The following is a 20,856-nucleotide window of genomic DNA, read 5'->3' as shown; positions in this document are numbered from 1 at the left end:
GTCGCTGAGGGTTCCAAGATCTCAGAAAGATAAATCGGGGGGGAGTGAGGGTGGAGGGTGGGGGTGGGGGTTGGGTTGGGGAGCCTGTCCTGATGGCTGTGTGGGCTAATGGCGCTAGTGGTTGTGCAAGGTGTGTAAGCAAAATAAGCCAGAAGACTAGAGAATTAATCAGACAGATGCCTCTTAGGGGATGGTTATGAGCAACTGGCACAGACCCCTCTCCAGCAGAGCAGAAGGCAAGAGGCAGATGGTTCATCTGAAAGGGCAGACCATTAGGACTGAGCTCTCAGGAGCTGAGGTGGCCCGGAAGAGCTGCTGGTTCAGGCAGGGAGTGCAAGGGCCGCAGTGGAGGAAACAGGACTTCATTCCCTCAGGTCAGTGTCAAGGCCACGGGTTTGCTGTCCACTGAAGACAGCAGCACAGCCAGCAAACTTCTGCTCCCAGCATGACCTTCCTAGGGCCGGCTCTAAAGGAAAAGGCGGGGCCTGGCATCCAGGGTCTCCCAGTCTCGAAATGCCAAAGGTTAACTCATATAACTAAGACAGGGGGTGGAGAACAGCCTTAATTTAAATTGTACTTTATTTTCTAAAAACAGCCCCCCACCTCCGCAATGACTGAACCCTGCTCCAGGAAGAATGCACATCTGACCATGATCTCGGTGATCTCAGACAAGTTGCTCCCGTGCCTGGGGGTCTGAGCACATTCCACACCGGCTGTTTGGTGTCACGACCCTTTTATGACCCCTCTCCCATCTATGCCTTGCCCTCCCTCTCAGACCTTCCCCCACCCCAGCCAACCTCTTCCTTTGTAGATTGGTAGGCAGCACTGTGACCAGAGGCCACAAAACATGCAGGAATCATGCACTGAGATTTCAGCTGATAGAGCAGCAGGCTGACCCACCAGAATGAATGCGCTCTGATGGAGATAAACCCTGTTCGCAATGTGCTGGGCCACCACCTTTTGTATATCAGGTATTCTTATAGTAGATCTCTTGTGAAACCATAAGCACTCTCCGTTGGTGCAAGATTCATCAGAATATGAATTATTGGGCACAATTCTTTCCCATGTACTGGTATATTAGGTCATCTCCCCCACACACACTCTGTGGGACCTTTAGTGAGACATTTAGTCACACAGTCAATAAGCTTGGTTCCCACAGCCATATCTCCATTCTGTTTTCTGAGATACATGAGAAGTCACCTCCCTGCAACTATCTTCCATTTGGCAGGACACGCAGTCAGGAAAGGAGTCTTTCATATAGGTCACATTTGGGACCTTCAAAGATAAAGGAATATCCAAGCTCAGAGGATTGCCTTTGTGTTGTGTGTGTATATAAGCTGAAAGCTGTACAAAACAGGAAAAGAACAGCAGGAAAAGAATAAAGAAATAGATACAAAAAAAGTGTGTAGTGGAGAGTTCATTTCATACTCAGATCTAAGTCCCATGCTTGCTGTAGGGGATACTGAGGCTGGCACTCAGAGATCCCCCATAGATGTCAGAGTGCTAGACCCAGGGACAAAACATGGGGTACCAGGAATATAATACATGTTCTGAACCCTAAGTTGCATGTCTGATGGAGCACCAAGAGTCCACATTATTCTAATGGCATCCTATTTATCAATCTATACTATCCTGTCCATGAAGTAGGCATTAAGACTGTCCCCATCACCAACACACATTTAGATGAGGGAACAAAGGCAGACAGAGGGGGTATGACTCAAGATCACAAAGACTAAGTGGTAGAGTGGAGATCTGAGCCCACGCAGCCTCTACTCTAGAGCCTCGACTCCCGAGTTAGCATGAGAGCATGAGTGTGTGTGGCCTCCATAGTACAGTTAGCTTTGACTGTCAATTTGCCATAACCCAGAATAACCTGAGAAGAAAGCCTCAATGCGAGACTTGCCCAGATCAGGTTGGCTTGTAGGCCTATCATCTCTGGGAATTAGCTTGAATAGTATCTGACGAAGCCCACTGTGGGTGACACCATTCCCTAGGCTGGGGCCCTGAACTGCATGAGTGAAGAGGAATATGGGAATCAGGGAGCAAGGGTGCATTGTTTCTCTTTGCTCTCGAGTGGATATGACGTGAGCGATGGCTTCAGGCTCCTGCCTCTGTGATATCTCTGCCATGAGGGGCTGTAACCTAGGCTAATAGAACCTCTCCTCTCTTTGTCTGGGTGTTTAACCACAGCAACAGAAACTAAACCAAGTCCATTAACAATGAAGAGGAGTGGGCAGAGGACCCACAAGACTCCAAAACAAACTTGGGATTTTCATCTGTAAAGACCTTAAGATCTGGAATTGGTCCCGGTTTTCTGGTGATGAAAACATGGTGCTGATGCAGTTATCTGGAAGGAGGAAAAGCTGCTGCATCTTCAGTGTTAAGAGCCCCCAATTCCATAGACTGGCTCTGTGTGTTGGTCTTTGGAGTTCTGTTTCATAACTCTGGATTGGATGATGCTGTAGCTAAGACCCCTTCATGAGACTTTGGGATGATGTTCACAACTGATCCCTGAAACTTCAGGATGTCTGCACGGGATGTCTCAAGTGAAGACACCACCACGCACAGTAAGCGATTTCTGGAAACAAACATCCCCCAGCTGTGCTGCTCAATGTGGCAGCCACCGGGGACATGTGGCTGCCTCACCTACATTCGAATGGAGCAAAATGAAATACACGGTGATTGTTCAACTTCCAGGGCTGTGTCCCATAAACACAATGTAAGTTGGAAAGCATGGTAAGTAGGAAATGCATTTAATATATCTACCCTGCTGAGCATCCCAGCTTGATCACACAGCACACACAGATTCTCCTTGAGGTCGCTGGACTTACTGGGAATATGCCCCACCCTACCCTGCTACTACCCACTACTGCCCATCATTAAGGATCATATTGCATAGCTCCAGCCCAGGAAAAGTTCGTGTTGTTTCTGCTAGATGTGCCCAGACTGACTCATCTTCTACCACTGTGCTAGGTGGCAGAATACAGAACATTTCCAGAGCAGCAGAGAGTCCTGTTGCATAGTACTATCTAGACCGTCCCAAAGACCTGCAGTGGGCACAAAGGATGCCACTCTATCTCATAGGGCTATAGGTGTGTGGTGGGCTAAGTGGTGAACTGAAAAGTCCCTTGGTCTTAATTTCTGGAGTCTGTGACACCGTACATGGAAGAATGGCTCTGGAAGGGGTGAATGAACCTCTAGTACGGGTTATCTGTGTCCTGTGGTATTCCCTCCATGTTGTTCTCAATGCCTTGCGAGACATGTGCCAGGTGGGCAGTGTGACCACGGATGAGGACTAGGGTGACCTAGACGCAGAAGCCAAGGAGTGGCAGCCTCCGCCAGAGGCTACAAGAGACAATGACCGGATTATCCTTGGAGTTCTTAGGGAGCACAGCTCCGCCCCTTCATCTCAAACTTCCACCTCCCACTCAAGTCACCAAGACTGTGGTGATTTAAAATGGCAATAGAAGCAACTGGCACAAAGGTCAAATGAGCTCAGGTGCAAAGCATCCTGGAGCTAGAGTAGATATTCAGGAAACAATAGTTCCTTCTCACCCCCTGTATGTACACCTGATGTACCCAGCCACTAAGATGGCCACAATTGCAAATGAGACCCTGGGACCTACAGCGGGGAACCCTATTTTTGAGTCTGGCCCTGAGGCTAGGAGGGGGGTGAAGGTAAAGCCCAGGAAGTTGGTTCTTGCTAAACCAACAACTGAAGCACTTCTAACCAGTGCTTCCCAGACGGAGATCCTTGACAAAGGCTGCTGTTTCAAATAGCACACACCACAGCAAGGGTGACGTGCACACTGTCATACTCTGTAGGAGATCCTAGTCCCATGGAGTGTAAAAGAGGGGGAGAAGACACACCAGAGGAGAGATGTGGAAGGTACCTGGCAGGGGCTTGATGCCTCCCTGGCATACTAATGAAAACCCAGGCAGCCATCACTGTAAAGACATGCCAAAGCGAAGAATCTTTAACATTCACAACTACACACCAGAGATCATTTGAAGAAAGAAAAACCAATACCACGACACAAAAAAGTAGATAAATGACAGAACAGCTCAGAAATGAAGAACTATCAACAAACAGAAACTCAAGTAAGTTCGGGCTATATACCTGAAATCCTAGCACTTGGAGGCAGGAGGATCTTGACTGAATTCAAGACTATCCTAGGCTGCATAGTTAGACCCTGTCTCTAAGCAGAAACAGAAATGGAATTAGTCTCAACCCCCAAATGGCTAAATTAGCCGGGTGGTGCAATGCCTTGAATCCTAGCATGCCAAAGGCAGAGACAGGAGGATCTCTGAATTCAAGGCCAACTTGGTCTACGGAATGAGTTCCAGGACAGCCAGGGCTACCAAGAAAAACCCTGTCTTTAAAAAAATTAAATTAATACAAATTCCAAGATCACTTGATAGCCTTTTTATCGGGGCTGCAAAAATATTAAAAAGATTACAATCAGTTTATTAACTAGTGCAGCCATGCAATTGAATGCCAAGCATTCATTAAAAAAAATATTTTGGAAAGCATTACCGGGTCATGACAAAAGTTCAATTCTGAAACATCGAACTTAAACATTAGCAAAAATATGAATAAATAGAACTAATTAAAATATATATTAGTGATAAAAGAGACGAGAAGGGGCTAGACAGAAAACGTTCACCGTCACTTACTCTGTATGCTGAAATGAAGGCTGTACACAGGCCAAATTGTCTTCTTTAAACTCTACCTCAAAAGAATATATGTTATTTTTGGAGTTTAACTTTTTAGTAGTGGGGAGAGGGGATGCAAGATGAGGAAGAGATTGAAAACAAGCAAAACTCACGGTACATGTGTCTAAAACTATTCGTTTTTTAAAGCTGAAGAAGCAAATAATCAGAGGGCATGGTGTGGCACACTGTGACCCCCGCCCTCAGAGGTCAGCTCAGTCCTCCGCAGCACAGGGAGCTGGAGCCCGTACATGTTGACCAGCTGAGCTGAGAGTGAGTGTCTGCGGACTGTTTATGGCTTCTCATGGTCTGCTGCCCTGCCCTGCCTATCGTTTGGAATTCATTCTGAGAACTGACCGTGCTCCATACTTCAAAAGACAATATTTGCTTTTATTTGCCTTTGATTTAAAAAAGCAAGGAGCAAAGCTCTTTATCAAAGTCCATCAGATGACTTTAATCCAATTATGAAAATAAATTTACCCTCGACCTCACATGACTTCAAAAAGAGGAATTCTTAGGCCTTTGTGGAGTCTGCCCAGTGTACCCGCGAAGGAGCCTCGGACCAGCCCCCAGATGGTGGGGACAGGAAGAAGTGTCCTCAGAGGACCCACCAGCTGTATCTTCAAAGAAACTCATAAATGCTGAAGAAGCTGGGCATTCCCAGAGTGACAGTCAGGGCCTCCCAGGACTCAGGTAGGGAAAATAATTCATACCCGATTGCATCCCACTTAATACTGCATTAGGAACGATATAGCCATGCATAATGAAGACATCTCGTTACTCTACTTCCCTACAACCCGAGTTTCTTAAATATTTTTATCTCTATATTGCCTATTTATCTCTCGTGTATTTTTATCTGATTTTTTAATCATAAAAACAATACTTACTGAAACAAACAAACAAACAAAAAAACCATTCTCCCAGTACAGAAGAAGACAGACTCTAGAGTATCCCTATCCCTGGAGCCCAGCTGGAGGCAACCTTCAGTTTCTTTCTGCCGCACCCTCCCTTCCAAATGCTTTCCGCGTGTGCGCGTAGGAAGCTCAGGGTATTCCCTGTGTTGTGAGCTCAGGAGTCCCTTATCTGCTCTTTGCCTTCTGTGGTTTTGGCTTCGGTGACCCGCTGTCGACAGCAATCTGTGAACACTGAGCTCCAAATTCCAGAGTAAACAGCTCATTCCCTTTAAGACTGTGCCATTTGGAGGAGTGTGACAGAACACGGTGCTGTGCTATCCCACAATGTCCTACACACACACACACACACACACACACACACACACACACACACACACTATCTAGAAGCATCATGGTGCCAGTCATGAGGGAGGGAGGCTTGGGCATCCAGATGTGTGTGTGTGTGTGTGTGTATGTGTGTGTGTGTGTGTGTGTGTGTGTATACCTGTGATGTACACACAACGGTGAACTCACCTAACACTTCATTTCCCACCATGCAACCTGGTATGAAGGTGATAACTGACAGGTGTCTGCCTACACCTACAGTCTGATTTACTATTCACCCAGGCGTGCCGCTGGGTGTTTGCTGTTTGGTTCTTTATGCAGGCAGGCTCCACAAGAAAAGATAACAGGCAAGATGCTTGAGAAGGGGACACCTGAACTGATCATACATCTATATAGAAAACGATAGTTTACCTAAAGTGACTGTTTGAAGCCAGAAGTACAACTTTTTCCCTTACGCTGTGAGCAGGTGTGGGCTGAGAGTCAGGCTGATACACGGGTGTTAGCATTCTGAGAAACAGCTCCTTGTGTGATTTTTTAAGAAGTGACACGCTGGCATATTGCTGGTACCCTACCCGTCTCATAGCTTCTAACAGCGTGTCGAGGTATAATTGATAGGTGATAAACTGCTCAGATTTCAAGAGTGGGATCTGATCAGTTTTGACAAACGTGGGCATTTGTGCAACCATCGCCAGGAGGCGAAGACAGGGAGATTGGCGGGAAGGAAAGGAGGGGTGTACACGCTTGTCTGTGTATTCCTCCCCCAGGATGAACCCACCTGTCTCCTAGAATGAGTTCTGAATTCTCCATCAAGATCCTCAATTCATTGCCCCTCCCAGACAAAGGAAAAGTTCCCAAAGTCAATCGATGTTGAAGTGGGGAAAAATCATTAAAGGTGTAGAAATGCCATTTTTTTTTTTTTTTTGGTTTTTCGAGACAGGGTTTCTCTGTGGTTTTGGAGCCTGTCCTGGAACTAGCTCTTGTAGACCAGGCTGGTCTCGAACTCACAGAGATCCGCCTGCCTCTGCCTCCCGAGTGCTGGGATTAAAGGCGTGCGCCACCACCGCCCGGCTTAGAAATGCCATTTTCAAGAAAGACTGATAAAGAACTCTCTCGCTCAAAGCATAGAGTTGCCACGCCTAAGAGCCACCGTGAAGTTTTGGATAAAGTTCGACTATCAGGCAGGGAACAAGTGCTCAGTTTCCAGATGAGGCCAACAGAGGGTGGTGGAAAACGGTTGCCTCTGTCCATTCCCCAGCCCACTCATGCGGCTGCAGACAGGGCTTGGCTTCCAGCTGCTGGAACCAGCTGTTATCTGTGAGCTTCCCTCTGTCCCTTGTAGGCCTCTTCACTGGCAAGAAGGGGAATGATGACCCGGAGGGAGGCTCTCTCACTTCTTCTGGATGTCTGCTCACAGCCTGCCTGCCTGCCACACACATACACTCTTCGCTGTGGTTTTATTTCAAGAAGAGATGACTTTTCTACTTCTCACAATTTGGTTTCCTAGACCCAATGATCTGACTAGCACTGGCCACTGGAGTGTCTCAGGACCTAATGGTGGGGTAATACAACACCCTAGCATGGGAGGAGATGTCTGAGTCTCCTTCTTCACACCCATGACAGAGCACCCTTGTTTTAAAGTACATTTTATTTAAAGACATACTTTAAAACATTTCCAGCAAACAAGTTTCAGGCCACATGGCATTTCACCTAAAGGCAATAGGAAGTCTAATATAAGAATAGGCCTGGGGCCTTGGCCTCAGAACTAGTAACTCAACACTTGAGGGAGTCCTAGGGCCCAGAATTCACAGCTGCCTCTGACTGATGGAGGACCCAGGCTCAGAGCCTAAAGAAGGCTCCTATAAGCAATGGATTGCTGGCTCTCAAGGGAAAGGCAGCCAGACCTGGCTATTTCTAGCTCCATGGGCTTTAGACACACCTGGCCAGCTGTCCCCAACTCAACACATTCTTTTATGCAGTCACAGAGCAAACACAGACTGAGAAACAATTTAATTCAAAACCTCTCTGAAACCTTAGCGTCAGCATTTGACTTTTTTTTTTTTTTTTCGAAACGAAGTCAAGAAACTTCATGTTTCCATCCTGGGCCCCTTGGTGTTTAAGAACACAACAAGCCACGTGGAGGCTCGAGTTTCTAATTCCAGCACTCCAGCGCTGAAGCAAGAGGCTTCTTTTATGTTCAAGCCTGGCTTGAACCAAACAATGAGACCTCGTCTCTAAGCAAAACCAACAAACTAGCTACCAGCCAACCAACAGCCAAACCAGCTACTGCGCTAAGCAGCCTGAGCGGAGGCCGACGGGTCACCTGCATTCAATGAACCACTGTCGGATCTGGTCTTGAAGCTGCTCCTTGATGTCCTGGCCTTCCATCAGCCTCAGCTCCTCTTTGATACTGACCAAGGCTTCCTGGTAGTTCTGCTCGTGTTTCAGCTGCACCTCATTCCGCAGGTGGGTCACGTGTTCGGACTGGACAATGGCAGCACTGACTTCGTTAAAGAGAGGGGGTGGCTTCTGAAAAGAAAATCCCCCAAAAGTTGAGATTCTGAAAGTCATAGGACTGGGGGAAATATTATAAGTGAATTAAATGTGTTATGTCGCTAGAGGTGTCTCACTACAAACCAATATAGAAAAAAAAATACGTCTACCAGTGTGAGCGCTTGAAGAACTCACTCATTGTGGAGGGAGAGATGACAGGGCTAGCTCTATACCCCCGCGCACACCTGGGTGGGTGATAGCTCAAAAAACACATATTCAGATCCAAAGAAGCGAGGACCCATTGATTATGAACAACAATTCCAAAACTCTTAGGTAAAAAAATCTTTTATATTTGAGTTGACCATCTCAGATCTGTTACAATGACACACAACTAACACACCCAGGAAGCCTAAAAAGTCCCCAGACTTCAGACACCACAGCTTCCCAATCTTCCTGGTCAGCAGGAGGAAGCAGAGTGCAGGGAAGAGATGTGTCAGGAAGGCTACAAGGGGCTGTGTTCTGATTATTCAGAGGGACCCAAACGTCAACTCTCGACTCTCTACGTAAACACATCGTGCAGCCTAGTTCAGACATATATCCTAACACATCTTATAGACTGTTCTCCCTCAAGATCTGTCAATCAACAAAAAGGAAAGTGGTTGGTTGTGGCGCATCTTCTGGGCCCCAGCCTCGAGACACACACATCTGCACCAGGCTGTAGACAGACATCCTTCAAATGGTGTTAGGACAGACCTCAGTTCTTCTGGAGCTGCAAGGGAGCAAACTCAGGTAGATTAGCCCATGCTGGTATGCAGCAGTCTATCCAAGTGCCATACTGGAGACTTGGACGTGGTAAAACAAAGAGATGTGGATGGAGAAGGAAGCCAAGCCTGGTGCTTACAATCTCTGCGACCAGAAATACAAGGGCAGAACAGTTCTCCAGTACAAGGGAAAAGTCTGGCCTCTAGAGACACCCAGAAGTCCAACCAAGGTTCTCACATCAAAGGCAGGGCGACTGAGCACTGAAGCCAGCCTTTCACGGGTCCTGAGAACCAATGTACATTTCTGGGAAATTCGCATGTTGGTGTTAAATCTAAAATTAAATGAATAATTTAAATCAATTAAGTCGGTAACCAAAGCGACCAATACTCAGAACTCATTACTTGTGAGCTATTCTCCTGCCACCTATGCTTTTGCAGCTATTTATGTCTGTTGTCTCTCTGGCAACACCTACCACGTTAGTTTGAGTTCCTTCTTAACTGCTTGGGGGAGTAGCTTGGTCAGTCCCAGGGGACGCTGCGCTAGCCAGTGTGTTAGTGGCTTTGACGCTCATGTCTCAGAACAACCAGGCAAGTCCAAGTCCAGACTCAGTTGTTCTGGGAATTCTGTACCACTGCCAGTGCAACAAACAAGCTTCCATGTGTGTGCACGGGCACACACACACACACACACACACACACACACACTTCTAAGGAACACGTCTGGACCTTCATGTGGGAGAGATTCTCTCACCTTTCCATTTACTAGAATTTAGAATCCACTTAAAACCAAACAGTCAAGTGAAACAGAAGAGGAAGCTACATGCATAATACTTTATAAACGTGCCCACTAGAAACTTTTAAAGATGACCCAGTTTTTTTCACTTAGTATAAAGAGAACTTAATATGAAGAGCACAATTCTTATTAAGGTGAATCCAGAGCGAGAATTACAAAGTCTTTTTTTTTTTGCATGTGTGAGCATGCAAATACAAGTGTGTGTGTGTGTGTGTGTGTGTGTGTGTGTGTGTGTGTGTGTATGAAGATCAGAGGCTGACTTTGAGCATCTTCCTGGAGTGTCTTGTCTAAACCCAGAACTCCTGGATACGGCCATTCTATCCAGGAAGTGTGCTCTTGGATTCACTTCCCGGGAGCTGGGATTACGGGGGGGGGGAGGGGGGGCTGCCGTGTCTGTCCAGCATTTCTGTGGGGCTGGAGACCTGAACTCCAGTACCCATGTTTGCACGGTAAACACGTTGTCCCACTGAGCCATCCCTCTAGCTCCTATAAAATCATTTACAGGCTGATCCAATCATCTCGTGGCTTGGTTGTACTTTGTCCCATACGCCCTGGCACTGTGTCTCCTCGGGGATGCTCGAATTCACCTTTGGAAGTAGGATTGAGAACGTGGAGGATCCCACTGGGCAGATGTGGAAGCAGAGGTCTTGTGCCAATGCAGATGGCAGCAGCAAGCTATGGGCCTCCTGCCACTCTGTGTTGTCACTCCTTGCTGTGTCATTCAGATGGGAGAGCTCATGCGTGTTCCTCCATATAGATTTTCTCGGGCAAGAATACGTCTGAGTTATTCGTAACTCCCTCCTCTTGCTGTTTTTGCATTTGAAGGCTCTAATAAATTTGCATCTGAGGCTAACGAGTATCCCGTCCTTTGGGCACAGACATCTTATCTTCTTTAGCAACACTGGTCATATGAATTCCAATTTGTTAGCTGGCCACATAAACAGCAACTCATTTAAAAATAAATTAGGGATATTAAAAGGAAAGGGAGAACATGATAACACACGATGTATTGAAATGCATGGGCTGTAGATTAATGCATCTTAATGAAGGCTCCCCATGTGAGCAAGCCATTACATTTGCCAGCTCTCCACAGTTAACGACCCAGAACGGAATAACGAAACCTACATTTCCAGCGAGGTCCTCTGTCAGCAAAAAACACACACATTAATAATTGATGTTGCTGAAGAAACGCGACATGAAGTGATGCTTCCTGAGTGGGGGCGGGGGGGACGACAAGACTCCACGCTCCGTTTCTGTCCATGTTTAGCTAACATTCGACAGGCTTCGCATTTAAAAACCCTTGTTGAAATTAGGAAGGGAAAACGGTCATTTGTAAAAAGCTGTTCAGTGGTGTCAGTCCCAAACAGACTGGGAGTCACGCGGTTTGGTGCTGGCAATTACCCAAGGAACGTCTTTCTGTGGGGTGGTTGTCACCCAAAACAGAGGAACACATCTCAGCTAGTGCCCGTGTCACACCAGGTCTCCCCGGGCCTGCATTTGTGCACTTGTGCCTGGGGGAGGGGCTCAGAAAGGCTGCCTCGGCATCCAGGACTCTGACTTCCTGTGAGGAAGACCTCAGGGGGCACAACACCCTACTCTTCATCAGGTCCCATCGTGAATGTGCCAACTGGTGGACATCCCATCATTCCAGAATCCCCTGTGTGTATGTATGCGCTGTGTGTCCACAGACATGCCCACTCTGCGCAAGGACAGGCAGAAGCAGAAGTCAGGGCCTATGGGAAAGAGAATGTTTTTCTTTGGTCCTCTCGCGAGAAGGATCATGTGAATCTTTAAGACTCACCCTTTTAGCCAGCACCAATCTGTTAAAGAGTAAGAATGTTTTCTTGCCCATTCGCTTCACTTTCTTTAAAAACTCCAGCATTTAAAAAATTGCTTATTTAAGAACTATGGCAGGATAGGGTGTTGGTGAGCTTTTGGGTCATCAGTGACCGAGGCTGAGTCTGTCCCCTTTGTGCTCTTATAATTTAAAGTCAGCGCTGTGAAGCGAGTTTGAGTGGTTTACAAATATGAACTCAATTAGTCCTCACAGTTGTCGTAATCAGAGAGAAGGTTTCTACGTCCACTTTATATGTGAGGAAATAGAGGCACAGAGATATCAAGGGCCTTGCCCAGGGTCACACAGGCAGGACACACAGACTGAGGCTACTCTTTGCTGTTGTTTCCTTTTCTTTCTTTCTTTTCTTTCTTTCTTTCTTTCTTTCTTTCTTTCTTTCTTTCTTTCTTTCTTTCTTTCTTTCTTTCTTTCTTTCTTTCTTCCTTTCTCTCTCTCTTTCTTTGTTTTTCTTTCTGTGAGACAGGGTTTCTCTATAGCTTTGGAGCCTGTCCTGGAACTAGCTCTGTAGACCAGGCTGGCCTCGAACTCACAGAGATCCGCCTGCCTCTGGGATTAACGGAGACAGCCACCAGCGTCCAGTCCGGGCAACTCTTATTCTCTTTGTTTGATGCCTCTCTTAGCTGGGTCTCAGGCTTTAAGCCACTTTGTCTGAAGGTTGTTTCTTACAGATTCTGTGGACCAAACTTTGAAAACAAAGTGCATTTGAACTTGGTGGCTATTGCTGAACTGCCTTACACGGTGGCTTTCACAAGGCATTCTCCCTGTTAAGTTGGTGACGGCGCCCTTTCAAGATTTTATGGTGACATAAACCTTCCTGGTTTCTCTCTAACCTAAATGGAAACAAGGAAAAAAACCCCGCTAGCACTTTAATGGGCATGTCTGGGTTGTAAATGATATCGGGATCTAACCCAGGGTCTTAAGCTTTCTCAAGAGCAGAGCGGACCACACTTGCCCAGTGTTCATGTGCGCTGTGAGCTGGACACAGCTTCATGTGATTTGCTCCTCGCAGGACAGCATGGTGGCACCAACAGGCCCTGGAGACCCATGGGAGCCAGTCAGGCTGACTGGAGCCCTGAGCCTTGCCCACAGTCCATGCAGCATTTCGAGGTTTCTTAAAAGGGGCTCCTGTGAGATCAATGAAAGCAAGCCACCAGCTCAGGGGAGCCCATAAGGGACTCCTGGGGCCAGAGGACAAAGGGAGGATAAAGAAACTAATTGTTTTTGTGACTTAGTGTCTGATGTCCTGGAAATCTGGGACCATAATTGAGCATAATATTAACAACAACAAACAATAATAATAAAATATTATTTCTTAATGTATAATTGATATATGAATATATTATATGGTATATAACATATATGTATGAATATATAATGAATATGAATGCATGAATATATCTAATGAATATATATTCATACATACACAAATAAGACTTGAAATCAAACTAAGGTATGTCAGGTCAGGCAACTGGATGGTAAAATCCCACTTAAAAGAAAAGAGCACTGGCCTCGCTTTTTCTCCAACACAGGTGGATCATGCTCGCTTCCTTTTGAAACAGAGCCTCACACTGTAGGCCCCACTGGCCTGGACCTTGTGAGCGTTCTCCTTTCTGGGTGTCCAAGATGAAAGGCATGGGGGACCATGCCTGGCTGAAGAGAGCTTTTGAGACCAGTGGGCACTTCAGAGAAACCTCATCACGAGAGGCCATGGTGGGCGGGAGGGACAGCTTGCGGCTTCTGTAGGCTTTCCTCCGCTAGACCCCAGTGTAGGGGTTCCCAACTGTTGCCTTGGGGAATCCCTAGAAGGCCCCTCTGCAGCTAGGTAAGGAAGCATCAAGACAAACTCAGCCTCATGGACTTTTCCAGATCAAATTTTGACAGGCTAGTTTAGGTATGCAGATTCAGTAGGGCGTAGCAAATGAGATCCTAGACACGCCGAATCGTTAGGTCTTCGATACATGTGTTTTACCCAGAGGTTAGTTTGAAGTATGTTGCGTTTCTGTACATGAACTTTCAGGGCTTGTTCAAGGTGTTTTTGTTTTCAGGATCACTCGACCATCATACATTTTATCATGTTCTAAGATGACATCAACCACGTTCCTCAGAGGTGTTTCCCCCTTCACACTCTGGCAAGGCCTCTCCCTTTAAAGTCTGTCTTGTCGGCTGCCCTGTCTTGTCTGAGGCAGGCAGTACTGTGCTGGCCAAGAGGAAGCTAAGACTCCCAGGGAAGGTGTGGGAGACTTGGGGCCCTGCCCCTGGCGAGGTACAGAGCCAGGCTTTGTGACAAGTCCCCCTCTAAGGTGCTAACCAGAGGCCCCCGAGGGGACAGTGAGTGCAGAAGAAATGCTTATGGCCGGGACACTTAAGGGACAGGCAGCACTTACAATGTTAAAGGATACAGCAGGGGCTCTGAGAGCCTCAGTCACAGGCTATCCCAGCCTGTGCTGGGGTTAACAAGAATAAAATTCTAATTCATTAGCCCTGAAGCCATGGAGAAAATGGCTTGTTTGACGGTAGAGTCTGAAAGCGAATAGGGCTTTGTGGTGTTTTCAGGATTCTGTGATGTTTGTTGAAGGGACAGGCCTTCCCTTTAATAAGTGCCCCCAGAGTTCCTCATTACAATGCAAATAGTGATGGCTCAGGGTAACATAAAACATACAGGGCCCTGACTACAGGACGAACGGCGTTGAGGGGTCCGCAGAAGAGAATGGATTGTGTTCATTAAGTTTCCTTTCCCGGGATCCACGCCATTGGCTCTGCCAATTAAAATAGCTCTATGTGAGTTTTAGACCCTATTTATTTTCCTCTGTAGACTCTATAACCTACATATTTAAAATGGCAATATCAAAATGAAATGATTGATATGCCAATGGCTAAGAGAAACATTTGGTTGGGGTAGGAGACGGAGCGACGCCCTTTGCTCTGATTTTGCTTTCAGAGAGCAAGCCGTTGCTCCTGGAGTGTGGTGGGCTCATGTGAAGGTAAAAGCAGAGCTGGGAGCAGCTAAACCACTGGCTTTTACATTGACAAAATGGATTGAGATGAACACATGGAAAACTGAGATTTGAAATGAGGAGGCAACAGCCTCATCAATGACAGAGTGGAAAATATATTCAATTGAAAACATGCCTTTGGTTGGGGATAGTGGATTTATTTTTTTATGGTCATCAGCCAGCAAACTGCAGATAACATTCTTTCACAAATTGAATCCATGTATTTCTCAGTGGTTAAAATTCCAATAGAACATGTATTATCAAGAGGCGGCATGCTGGGTAAAAGGCGTGCAGACAAAGCATGCACGGAACACACAGCGGGGGAGCTGTTCTCTTCATGTTGGGCAAACTACATGCGCTGTGGAGAAGTTCTTATGCTTGGCCCTCTTTAGAGCCCAGCACATGGAATTACAGAGGAAAGCGGAGGAGATTGAGTTATACACGAGAGAACCACCTCTGATTGGTACCAGGGCAGGCAGTCAAGATTGAAGGGTGTATGCAATGGCCTTTGGCTGTTGCGTGGGGTTCTGGACTTTTTTTTTTTTTGTATACAGAAGATAGCCACTAAATGGAGGCTAATGCATCTCATTAAATAGAAGTTTACTCAAATAGAAGCTGTTGAGTCAAAAGTTGACCATTGTGAAATTCCATACAGTGCTTAAGCATATGGCATGATTGCTAATTTGATTTTTAAAGTAAGAACAACCAGTATAACTAGGATATTTTTTGCATGCATACCTGTGTGTATGTGTGTGTTTGTGTGGGCATTTGAATGTGTGTAGGCACACCTGTGCATTCAGGCACATGCCTTGATTACCCTTTACCTTGTTTATACATGGAGGCTGGGTCTCTCACACGAACCAGATTGGTCTAGTTTAGCTGATTTCCTCCAGGGATCTATCCTCTCTGCTCCTGCGCACTGGGATTACAGGCGGTCTCAACAGAGGAACTGCCCAGGTCAGAGTGGCCTGTGAGCAGATCTGTGAAGGCCTGTCTTCGTTGATGATTGCTATGGGAGGGCCCGTTGTGAGCAGGTGACATTTCAGATGGCTTATTCAATGTTCAGTGTTATTCTTTTTTTTTTAAAGATTGATTTATTTATTATGTATACAACATTCTGCCTCGATGTATGCCCATACACCAGAGGAGAGCGCCAGATCTCATTACAGATGGTTGTGAGCCACCATGTGGTTGCTGGGAATTGAACTCAGGACCTCTGGAAGAGCAGCCAGTGCTCTTAACCTCTGAGCCATCTCTCCAGCCCTTCATAGCCAGGATTGATTTCTTCTTCTACCTTTTTCTTTCTCTATTCTGACCCGAAGTTTGTTGTCCTTTTTACCACATGTCATTTGGGAGAGGGGAGCAGAAACTGTTTATGATTGACTTTCCAACAATAATTCAAAAGCATGTAAAGTAAGTCCCAGTTCCTCTCGATAAGAACACCCAAACCAGCAGCCTACAGCAGGCCAGTGGAGCGGGGAGGTGACAGGAAGGTGGTAGCAGGGATTGCACCTAGCAGGCACTTTGCTTCCCTGGTGGGGAGCAGAGTCTTGGTTCACACTTCACTGTTGTCTGCACTGCCCCAACTACGACAGAAATGGCATATGACGAAGGCCACTTCTTGTTGGTAATTCACTCTGTCTCCCAAGTGAAAATCAACTGTATCATATTGGTTTTGTTTTGTGATGGTCTTGCAGGGGCCTCTCCAGAGTCTGATGGTAGCTGAACCCTTGGGTTGAGGAATGGAGCAGGATGTGAGGCACCTCTCAACCTTCAAGGGCAAGAGCTCCAAGCCCCAAGGTCCAACCAGGCCAACTCAATGTGCACCGGCATTGGAGCTCAGCCACACAGCAGGTCATCACTATGTGTTACACAGGAGCACCCGAGCCACCTCCACTGCGCTGACTGGGCTCAGCTCCTTCCAGTGGTTTCCTGAATGACCTTGCTAAAGACCTGGGCAAACATCTCTGCCCTTGGTGCCTGCCTAATTCTCCCAGGCCCTGACTAACCTAGAGGCTGGAGAATCTCTGCTACTGTGACTGGCTTCATTGAAGTTTCTTGCGGCTTCTGTGAGTTTTGATATTTATATTTCCCGAGACGAGCTTCTCTCTTTAGTGTCTTCTAATTTATGGCTGCAGAGGTTCAAGACACGATCTAATAGTTTTTTTCCCAGCCTGTTAGTGTCTGTGGTTATTTGAGGTATATTTATATTCCTATCTCTTCTTTTCTTGCTTAGCCTCAGCAGAGCTCTCCAGGCGGTTTGTCCTTGTCCTGTCGGCACTGCTGTAGGTGTGTTTTTATCTGAGGGGAGCAGTGGACCCCCAGCAATTCGGCTGTCTCCATGTGATGTACCTGAAGCTGTTGCTGTGAGACTTGCTGGGGTTCTGGTATTCTTAGCTAAAACTTCCTTTAATGGAAACTGAGCCTGTCGACATGCGAGGCTCCATCAGGAATGATCCACATCTCTGGTGATGCGAGTGTTACAGAGTTGATTTCCTGGGCTCTGAAGGAAGGTCACGTGTAAAGGACACAGGAGGTCTCCTGAGCGTTGACAGGAAACAATACCCAGTACTTTAGCAGGACCTGGGGTGTGTGTGGGGGGGGGGGGTTGCGAGAATGGGTCACAGCAGGGAGGCATGGGCTTTGCCCTGGGAGGCATGGGCTGTGCCCTGGGAGCTGCGGGCTTGGCTCAGGACACATGAGATGAAACCCATACTCCATGCACAGAAGGCACTGAGGACCCCTTTACACCCGACTCTAAAGGCATGCAGGTCCCCTGCCTCCTGGTCCCTAAATCCTGCTGTAACACTTCTGAGGGAAACTCACTCACTTTTAACTAACAATAGCACAGTGGTGAAGGTCTGTGTACCATGAGTGTACCCTCTTTCTCTGCTGTGTCAGGGGCAGACAGCACGTGGGAGACTCCAGGTCCATGAGGTCCTGGGCTATCTCCAGCTCAGAGCTGGCAAGGAACTGACGTTCCTGCTCTGACTGTCGACGAGGGATGCTGCCAGCAGCCACGTGACCTTGGAGGCAGATCCTTCCCCACCTGAGCCTTAGATGAGACAGGCCCAGCTTGTACAACAGTTAGCCACCCTAGGCAGAGAACTGAGCTATGCCAGACTCCTGACCCAAGGATCCATGCCATAACACAGGTGGTTGCCTAAGCCGCTGTTTTGTGTTGACACAGCTATACAGCAATGCACCCATGACTTACTCATCACTGTGGAAATGGACCCTTCAATACCAGCTGGACCAAAGCAATTCCAGTCTCACCAGCAGGACACTCAGGAAGCCAAAGGCTCAATGCCTGTCTCCTATCTGGAGTCTTCTGCATCCTTGCAGGGACACGTGAGGGACACTCCCCAACCTCTTGGGTCTCCTGCTGGAAGTCCCCGATTCTTCTCTCCCCTCTTTGCTCAGACACTCACTAGAAAAGATGCACATCCTACGGAATCTACTCTTCAAGTAGCAAACTTACCATCCCCAGGAATACCATCTCTTCTTCCCTCTCCTTCACTGTCTTTCTGCTTTGATGGAAACCTCGCCAAACCTGCAAACAAATGCATGGTTACTCGCAGCAGACATCTTTTGTAGAAACTGCCCAGTCCGGGTATTGTGACAGCCAACTCCAGCCTGCACTTGTGGGTGCCACTGAATTATTTTTCAAATGCTGGGATAACAGGCAACAGCTTTCTTTTCTCCTTCCTCCTTCCCTCCCTTCCTTCCTCCCCCTTTTTCTTTTCATTTATTCTCTCGGACAATGCATCCCAACTGCATCCTTCCTTCCAATCCCTGCTCCTCCCCCTCCACTTTCCAGCTCCCCCAGGTCCATTACTCCTCTGTTTCTCTTCAGAAAAGAGCATCATGGCACAAGTTAAAATAGGATTAGACGCAAACCCTCCTATCAAAGGCTGGACGAGGCAATAGTTTTCTTACATGTTTAGTTTATGTGATGTGTATGAGTGTTTCACCTATGTGTGCAATACACAGGTACCAACAACCACAGAGGCCAAAGGAGCGCATCAGACCCCCTGGAACTGAAGCTAGACGTGGTTGTGAGCCACCGTGTAGGTGCTGGGAATTGAACCCAAGTCCTCTGGAAGAGCAGCTGGTGCTCTTAGTCACCGAGCCATCTCTGCAGCCCCACAGACAACAGTTTTAAAGAAGGATAATGACAGAAATGACTCATAGTTGCTCTTGAATCTTACTTGGGAGTCTTCAAGAGGTAAGTCAGAAGAATGAGGCCATACCTAGCGACAGTACTTCACTGTTTTACAACTGAAACCTTCCAAAGGAACATGGGAGGTAACAGCTCAGGCGCTTCCAAAAACTGTAAAACCAAAGCTTAGCTTAGGGTGCAGAGGCCAGAGAGATGCAACGAAAGGAATCTGTCTGCATTTCCCACCACCGCTGCCCTCTCCCATGACAACCCAGGCACAGCTGGGGACAGTGTCCTGCCCCTCAGGCTCTTCAGTGTGTCCCTATACTTATTTTCTTCTTAATTCTGATTTGTGCCACATGGCTGTAGTTTCCATCTTTCCACAAGCAACCCTGCCCTCCCTTAGGTAAAAGGATACACTACTAGTAACACTATATAAAGAGAGAAATCCGCCCTAGGGCCCCACTAGCAGGAAGACCTAGGCTCTGGCCCTTTGGTGGTGGTAGCTGGAATGTGCTAAGTGGTGAGATTGTCCTCAAGGCCCCAGGAGTTGCTCCTGGCGTCTCCCTTCTGCAATTGTCTCAGCACGGATGCAGCTTTTAAAAAACCTCATTGCGGGTTTACATCCTTGCAAGATCCTAGCAACATTCTTTCCAACAGTTATGGGGCTCTTTTGGAAGTCTTTGGACAGAGTGTTTTGCATCTTAAACTTCCTAGTTTACAACAAACAAAATAAAAACAAGACGATGGTTCTCTAGGGTGGGTAAGCCAATAAATCTTTGTGGGGTTTACTAACTCAACACAGCTTTCTTATAGGTAGAGCTTTGGGTTTTGAATTTCAGAGCTCAGCCGCAAGACTGAAACGTGTTTTCTGCCCCTCCCACCCCCAATCCAAAAGAGCCCCCATGTTCATACTTTCTGGATCTGCAGAGCCGCCAGGCCGGTGTCAGCTAGTCTGTGGCCCAGCAGCTTGATCTCCTTGGCTCTGCACTCCTGGAGGAAGATCTGCCTCATGAACATCGCCCTGAGGCGGCCTTGCCTTGCTCGCTCGGCGATCTGGATCAGTTTTATGGCCTCTTCCAATGCTAGGCTCTTTACAGTATATTTCTGCAAAAATTAAAAAAAAAATAGGCAAATCAATATTTATACATGTTGAACTGGACCAGCAAGATGGCTTAGCATGTAAAGGTGCTTGCTGCCAACTGTATACTATACTACAGCAGCAGCAAACTCTGCTTGCTGCCAACTGTATACTATACTACAGCAGCAGCAAACTGTGCTTGCTGCCAACTGTATACTATACTACAGCAGCAGTAAACTGTGCTTGCGGCCAACTGTATACTATACTACAGCAGCAGTGAACTGTGCTTGCGGCCAACTGTATACCATTCTACAGCAGCAGCGAACTGTGATTCTAACTTAGAAACTGTGTTCTAGCTTGCTTTTCTGTTGCTGTGACAAACACCATGACCAAAGCAGCTCAGAGAGGACAGGGTTCATTTTCACTTTCCAAGTTTCAGTTCATCATCAGGGGAAGCCAGGGCAGGAGTTCGGGTCAGGAGCATGAAGCAAGCACCACAGAGGCACAGAGGCACGCTGTACTGGCTTGCTTCCAGGCCCCCCGTTAGCCACCTTTCTATAAAGCCTAGGCCCATCTGCCCAGGGATGCTACCACCCACCATGGGCAGGATCTCCTACAGCTAGCAATCAAGGAAGTGCCTTCACACTACTAAGGGAGGGAGAGTTAGTTTCTTCCAGGGGCAAGTTCCCAAATAGGATGCTCAGTCTCAAGTGGTCGTCTCAGAACACATGTACACATGAACAATGTTAAATGGACTCAGTAGGTTGTAG

The 20,856-nt window shown here is 47.1% G+C and overlaps 1 protein-coding gene across 1 annotated transcript in view; it reads right to left on the bottom strand.

Annotated features, from left to right (window-relative positions):
- The window catches only part of Iqca1 (IQ motif containing with AAA domain 1), a 126,948-nt gene that overhangs the window by 89,727 nt on the left and 16,365 nt on the right, over positions 1-20,856 (bottom strand). Inside the window, exons 4-6 of the mRNA XM_026786043.1 lie at positions 19,921-20,112; positions 18,325-18,396; positions 8,272-8,477 (exon numbers count right to left, since the gene is read on the bottom strand). Coding sequence (XP_026641844.1) covers positions 8,272-8,477; positions 18,325-18,396; positions 19,921-20,112 — 470 coding nt within the window. The remainder of the gene's footprint in view (positions 1-8,271; positions 8,478-18,324; positions 18,397-19,920; positions 20,113-20,856) is intronic.

This window comes from Microtus ochrogaster, linkage group LG4 (genome assembly GCF_000317375.1).
Source record: "Microtus ochrogaster isolate Prairie Vole_2 linkage group LG4, MicOch1.0, whole genome shotgun sequence".
NCBI classification, from domain to species: domain Eukaryota; kingdom Metazoa; phylum Chordata; class Mammalia; order Rodentia; family Cricetidae; genus Microtus; species Microtus ochrogaster.
This window is presented reverse-complemented; position numbering and strand designations above follow the sequence as displayed.